General features: G+C 43.5%; 1 protein-coding gene across 1 annotated transcript in view; it reads right to left on the reverse strand.

The window, feature by feature from the left end:
* The window catches only part of VSTM4 (V-set and transmembrane domain containing 4), a 39,846-nt gene that overhangs the window by 31,975 nt on the left and 283 nt on the right, over nt 1-7,588 (reverse strand). Inside the window, exon 2 of the mRNA XM_009642057.2 lies at nt 2,073-2,486. Within this exon, the coding sequence (XP_009640352.1) occupies nt 2,073-2,486 (414 nt within the window). The remainder of the gene's footprint in view (nt 1-2,072; nt 2,487-7,588) is intronic.

Below are 7,588 nucleotides of genomic sequence, written 5' to 3' on the forward strand. Positions count from 1 at the left end.
TGGTACTTGTTCTGTGCTCCCTGGGTACATCTATTGGTCTATTTTGCAAGTCCTTCATGCAAGAAGCACATTACTTGTTACCCACTCTGTCTTTTGGTGTACTACTCTCAGAGATAGCTGCCTGGTGTGGTGCAGAGGATTTGAGTGGAAGGGTGAGTACAGTGTAAGCCCCCAGCTGAAACAGGACTTCCCTCCCTCACTGCTGCTCTCTGTGTCTTGGCACCAGACCTGGCCCTCTCTAGTTCCCATCCCTCAAGTTATCCTCAGAATTTCTTCCCCAAAGCACTGGAAAAAGTAGTGGTCTATCCTCTAGGAGACTCTGGGATTGTATGGTGGCCTCCTAGCCCTGCTTGTAGCCCTGCAAGCTTCAGCCCTGGCCATCCATTTGAGGTGCTGTTGGAAGTAACCACACCTGGTAGTTACTCTCAGCCTCTCCTCCCCTTCTCCCGCAGCACAGCGATTGAACCACTTGTTCTTTGCAGGCTGAGAGCCTTGGCTTCCCTTCCCCACACCAGTCGTCAGTGTTGCTTGTTCCCAAAGGTGACAGGCCGAGGCGGTTGGGGGTGATCTGTCCTCCTGCTTGCCATTCCTTCTTGACAGTGACTGAATCTCTCCTTTCAGCCAAATCTAGAGAGGTGAAGGAGGAAGGGAGAGGAGGAGGAGCCCGTTCCTAGCCAAGCGCAGGAACAGCAGGGAAGAACGACTGCTGAGCGTGAAGCAAGCTAATGCCTGAAGCCTGTAGGGTTAAATCATGCATGCAATAAAGTTTCATTTCATATCCCTGTGTCGATACAATACTAACCACTGTGTCTTGGCTCCAGCCACCCAACATGGGGTCAGTACTTGTAAAACTTAATGCCCTCCAGAGATCAAGATGGCTGAGTTCAGGAGATGTTGGGCTCTAGTGTTTTCGCTCCTCCCCATTCAAAAACAAAAGAGTGAAGACAGCCACAAAAGTCAATCAAGAAACTGTTCTTTGAGCTGTGAAGCTAATGAATACTGTGTCCCATACCCTAATGGCTCCCCTCTCCACAACAACCTTAGTGCTGGCCACCTCCTGTAGTATGTGCAGGAGCCCCAGTTACCGACTGCGATGTGGAAGGTCACCGGGCACATGGCAGCTCAAGGACAGTAATTCCCTTCTTTGCTCTTACAGCTTTCCTTCAGTGAGGAAGTTCATGCAGATCTTCTCTCCCTCCCCCCAGCTACTTTGACATTCTTTGTACAACCTTAATATCTGTAAGACTGCTATCTCATTAAAATCAGCCCATGGATTCAAAAAGGTACAGAGTAGTTGATAGTGTGATTGTGTAGGCTTTGGTTTCTTTAGGATACCAGGTTATGGATTAGAGATGACATTTGGCTGCAGGATTACATTTCTGACCCGTGGTACTCGTTCCTCTGGTGATTTGTATTTAGGAGTCTAATGAACTTTGGTGAAGTTTTCCTTTACATCCCACTTCCCTGGTCTTCTGTGCAAAAGAAGCACGGCTGATGCGCACAGCTGGGGTCTGGGTGCTCGAGGGGTGGGCTTTTCCCTGGTGGAGACAGGTGAGGGGTTGGGGTTCCAGTTTGGACTTGGGTCCTGCTCTGTCATTATTTATATTTCTGCCAGCAACCAGGAGCAGAGCAAATCCCATATGAATGTCTTTCCAGACAAGTTCTGCATACCCTGCATATTCTTCAGAAAATAAGTTAATTTCTCTCTTTTTCTGTCTCTTTGTATTTAAATAATAATGGCATTAGTTTATTCCCGCTAGCAAAGTTGTAGAGACCTATAGCTGAATGTAAAGGAGTTTTAATTACTGCTATTCTGGTAAAAGGCAAGGGAAATAGACTATCTTCTACAAACCTACCCATCTTCCCACTTCTCACATTTTATTATGGGCTGAATAATGTTTAAATTGTAATGTATAAGCAAAGAAGTGGAGTATTAGGTTTTCTTCTCATATCCACAGGTAACACTCAAAAATAACCTAACTTCAAATGTCTTATGGATGAACTTGCAAGAAAAGACAAAAAGGGATCATGGGACAAGAAGAATGGTAGAATTGAAATCGGTAGTCTCTCACCTCTTATTTCAGTAGCTGCTGTGCCATTTGACCATGCTGTCCACTTATTCCTGTGTTTGCCAATTTCCTGGACTTTGCATATATAGTGTCCTTGATCTGCTTGCTGGAGGCTTAGGATAAGAAATTTGTACATAGTTCCATGTTTCTCTTTAAGAAGATGAAGTCTTTGTTTGTGGAAATGATGGGTATAATTTCCATAATACTGGACAGACCCAAACTTTGTCATTTTGATCATCAGATACTCCTGGGTAGGTGATGCAGCGAAGACCCACCGCACAGCCAGCAAATTGTCTGTCTTTCTCTTTTGAGAAATGTGGCAGTAAAGGGTGGCATTGTCTCCCTCAGAGTATCGCACTGTTGGTCCCGGAGAGACTGTCACATTTAAAGCCTCACAAACATCTGCAAAGGAAAGAAAAGATGGTGAGAATCCCCCAAACTGGCACAGCAGCACCACAGTCTGTCCCAGCATGCAAGTCCACAGCAGGTAAACTGGTGGCATCCGTTCAGAGTGCAGCAATTCAGTGAGCTTTTAGAACCAGACATCTTCTGTCTCTCTGAATGTTAAAGATGGTATGAGGCCCTCCTTCAGTGAGTCTGCTCTAGTATTCTTGCTATTGCTAATTAATATGATGGGCCGAAGTGGACACCTTGCTGCTGTCATAGGCCCAACATCACATAATCTTTCGTCAGTCTGAACAAGTGTTAATCTAAAACTAGCTTGGAACAAGAGCCAAGAATGTCTTTTGGAAAGCTGTTCCACGATCGGCTCTTCTGATGACTTGCATCCTTCTTAGGATATCCAGGCTAAGTTGTTTCAATAGCCAGTTTATGACCATTTGTCCCTGTGCCAACTTTAACTTTAAATAGTGTTTTCTCCTCTAGCGCTTGCTTCCTGCCTCCATATAGAAAGCAATTATCTGGTGTCTCAGCCTTTACGTTGTTGAGCTAAAGAAGCCAAGTTCTGTTAAGTCTCCTCTAATAGAGTAGTGTCTCCACTTCCCTGTTCACTTTAGTTCTCTGTTCCAGTTTAAATTTTGGCTTTGATTGTAATTATTTTAATTTTTTTTTTACGTGGGTGACTGGTATTGTAGAGAGTGTCTGGAAGGAAGCTCTCCAATGCCCTGTGAAATAGCCACAGTACTTCCCAGATTTGACTGGGATATACCTTGCCTGTTATATCCCAAAATTATATTGTCCTCTTTCATGATATTTTCACATGTGATTATATGTCAGTTTATAATTAAATAATATACTTGGGCATTTTCCCTTCTTTGTCATTTGCAGTTCAGTTCCTAGTGTATCAAAGAAATTCTTACTAATCCCCAAGTACAAGGCTTTGCTTTACTAAGTTCTCCTCCACTTTTGTTACTTGGTCCTGAGTTTTTCCTACATGCTATCCCAATCTTATGCTAACTTGATAAGGTCACATAATTTCAATATGCATGCTTCTGCCTACTTCTTTTAGACAGAATTTGTGCAAACCTTACATGATACTGTTCCCTAGATGATCACTGAAAGGCTACTAACCCCCCTCCATACCCAGCTTTACAGTTCCCCATGGCCTCTGTTTTAAGTAATATTGTCCTTGTCATAATCAAATGGTCATCTCAAGTCTGGGATAAATCTGTCAGATTTACCCTTCTGACTACAAATTCAGTTTAATCTGACATTATTTTCATGGTAAAATATGACATAAGATTGGGACAAATTATTATTCCGTTGTTCCATTCATTTCTGACTCTTGTTTTTCTGTTCTTCAGCATGAACCTAGCTTAGACCAGTTGTTTGTCTCTCTGCTTTATATCTAACCATGGCTATTATCGGTAAAGGCTGAAAGAAGTCCATAGCTGTTCATTAGAGGAAGATTTTTTCTTTCCTGACCTAACTGATTTGTGCTGGACTGATTTTCTGAGGCTTGGGAATCGACACTCATTTTATTTCCTTCCTAATGTACATTAAGAATGTTCTTATTAGTCATATCAGAGACTGATCTATTTTTGACCAATGGTATATTGTGGCAATGTGTTCCCTAAATGACTTGCAATGTGTAATCTACCAGTCTGATGGCATCCACCAGAGAGAGGACCATATTTCAACAGTGAGCAAGAACTCCCTGATATGCACTCCGCAAAGCATGAAATGTCCTCTAAAATGTGAATATTAAGCTTCCTGTTACGTGACTATACTGTACTCAAACACTAATGAGAATTGCAACTCTGGGAGAATGATTTTTTCATTTCTGGATATTTTTCTAGCACATCAGCTAGGAACATTTTAACAAAGGGGATGAGCATTTTGGCAGAGACTCCTGTCTGACATCAGCTCCTGAAACACAAACATATATTTATCTTCAAAATAAGCAAGTAAAGTATTTCCATTCTATTTCTGAAGGAGTATTGGAGGCAGAGACACTGGTTTTATGGCCCCAGTGAAGCCATGAAATGGAGTGGTGAATTGTATCACCTTACTTAAAGTAAATCCACCAAATGAAAGAAGTTACACTGCAGCTGTTTGAGAAGAACCCTCTGAAAATTAAGAGTATAATAATTATTTTGAGTAATTTCAATAGAAAGCTCTACTGAATGGTGTACTTTTCCCAAGTAGACATCATTCTTTCTTTATGAAGGAGAAAATAAATTGTATAAAGAAAGGGGGGGGGGTTTTTTCTTTGAGAAACTACAGCTAAGCATGGCCTAGATTATTGCTATAATAATCTGTGCATGATGTTTCTGTGTGCAATTCATCTGTGCACCAAAGCAAGAGATTATTTTGGACTGTAGAAAGCACACAAGTAGAACAGGACATTGAAATTTAAAATTAAAGCTGAATACCACCAAAAGCTTTCCAGGCATGAAACTTCAGTTATTACTTGCTGGAGTTACCTGACCTTGGTGCTTTACAGGCAGATGTGAAGATAAAACGGCTGCCTCTGCCATCGAAATAGATTAAATTTTGAAGGTTGTGCTGCTCAGTAAATAAGGAATAAGTTTAATTTCTACACTCTTTGGGGTTCTCATCGTTACTTAGGCTATAAATGTTTAATAAATAATTTACAAAAATGTGGTTTGGGTAAATGAGAAACACAAACTTTTTCTACTGAAATTATGAACACGTTGTGAAAACTGTAAAGAAAAACAATTATGTCATTTTCCTGACATGTGAACTTCTTGTTTGAAAAAGCTGGCCAGGATTAATCGTGGAATAGAGTCCCAAAATAAAAGGCAAAAGAATCATTGCTTAATTCGAAACTAGGCAGAACATAGTGCCAGAAAGTACCCAAGAGAAAATACAGAGGAACTCAGACATGGTGATGATGGAAGCCTCTGCAAGATAAAGAAGCATTGTACGTGGAGTCTCTGATCCCTTTCTAGCTGCTTACACTCATACAAACATTGGTATTTTATACCTAAGGCTTCTACTTTTCCTCTGGGAAATGCCTTTTTAGAAGGAAATACCAAGTTTTGCATCCTTCATGTGGTCTGATCAGTGGGAACCCGTCTCCTTATCTTTCTTCTGTGACTCCTATTGGCGTGTCTGTGCAAGTGCAGCAATGGGGAGAGTTTTGGAAATTTCCTGATGCTTTTATCGTGATCTCATCTCATCTTCTGTTGAACAGAGTCAGGTGATGCTTTATATAAAGCAGAGTCCATTTGGCTCTATCGTCTCACTGCCATTGGAGCAGGAACGGTGGTGGATTTTGGAGGAAAGAGGTCATTTACCTCTTACATGGAAAGGAAAAGCCTCATTCAGGGCTCCCAGACATTAGTGGAAATGTTCCTCCTGTCTTTAGCAGGCACTGGATCAGCCCCAACATGAGGTTTACCCTTGTAATGGGCTCCTTGCCGAGACAGGAGACTCCTCCACAACTTGAGAGCAGGCTTCTGTGCCAACAGAACACTGAATTTCTACACTTCAGATTGCTGCTTCAAGTGAGGAATCCCTATTTTTCTTCTCCTGCCTTCCCAGTACAGCATGATGTGCCTACTCAGGTGGAGCTCACCACAAGGGTTTTAGTCTTGCTTCTGCTTGGAAAGGGAAACTATTTATAGAAAAGGGGAGGAGAGTGAGTCAAAGACTTGAGGATTCCCTTGCAGTGTGCTTAATCATCAAGCACATCTCTCCTACTTGCAACCAGCTGACTTAGTTGCCCCCATCCGTATGTTGTAGCTGTTTCTTTGGTACCCTCCACCTGCATGTCTCACTAGCCCCTTGGGAGTCAGGGAAGGTGCTGACTAAACTGTTTTGAAAAATCCTATTTTGAAAATAGTCCACTTCTGCTTACACCAGTTCAATTGCAAGTATCTGCTAGGTTTGGACTTTGTTGTCTGCCATATTATATAGCAAAACACTTTCAGGGCACTGTCAGGAGTAACAAATTACACTTTTAGCAACGCGAAACCTGTCTATGCCAGGACTGTCCCCTCTGCCTGTGCTGGAACAGTAGCACAGTCACTGCTGGGTCCTTAGGTTTGGTGAGCAGTTTCAGCATGGCTGTGTTTTTGTGGAAGAACCCCAGCTATTTTGGGGGAGATAGTCATGAGTAGCGTTGCTCCTGTGTACTACTGCTCACGATCCGGGTTTAGTGTTATATATATAGGGCCCTCTTCCTTCCCCCGTGGAGACTGACAGCCAGGACCTACAGCCCACCCTTCAGGACTCAGAGGACTTTTCTTCCTCAGCCCCTGCTGATAGCTAAGGGACTAGCGAGGCATGCCATCAGGGTAGTTGCCTTCTGATCTCAGATTTGCATGACCAGAAGCACATGGGATGGCTTTTATCCCTGTTGTAGTTTGTCCTGTGAAACAACGTTACTGTCAAAGCCTGCTTTATTTTGACTTCTCTACAATTAAAAAGTAAGAGCAGATGAGCCAGGAAGAAGCAAAGTTCTTTGTTTAAATGAAAATAATTAGGAGCTGGCTAGCAAGATCACCAAAAGCAACCAGCTGTTTTCAGTTGAACGGATCTGTCTGCAAGTTTCACAAGTCAGAGGCTCCTTCTCTGAGAAAGCTTCTGCAGTGACTGAAGATGGACTTGAACCAAAGCTCTGCCTCCACTATCTCCTGCCCTTTTGAGGGGAAGACCCAAATGCAGCCCTTTTATTAACCTTGAATGAGGGCTTCCCCCACCCCCTAGCCCTCGTGTCGGATCCAGCTCTGCGTCCATTTTGCAGCTTTAGGACGCAACACCGGGCAATGCACCTTTGATTTTGGAGGCAGAAAGGTCTTGAGCAGGGGAGGTTTTTTACAAGTGGCCTATGGGTTCCGTTTCCACAGGATGCCTATGGGCCTCCAGGCACCTGTGGAAAAAGCAATGCCAAATTTGCCTCGACCTGGCCTGCGGTCCCTCGGTGCCGCTCAGCGTCGTCCCGCCGGGCACAGGAGGCGGCGAGGGGACACGCTTCCGTAAACTTCTGCATGGGAAGGGGTTTTTTTGTGAAAACACCGTTGCGGGTCTGGTCGCCGTGCTGCTGGAAGCGCTGCTGCCGGGAGCCGGGAAAGGCAGCGGCGGAGCGGGAC

The sequence above is a fragment of the Egretta garzetta genome, unplaced genomic scaffold (genome assembly GCF_000687185.1).
Source record: "Egretta garzetta isolate BGI_Z169 unplaced genomic scaffold, ASM68718v1 scaffold56, whole genome shotgun sequence".
Classification (NCBI taxonomy): Eukaryota; Metazoa; Chordata; class Aves; order Pelecaniformes; family Ardeidae; genus Egretta; species Egretta garzetta.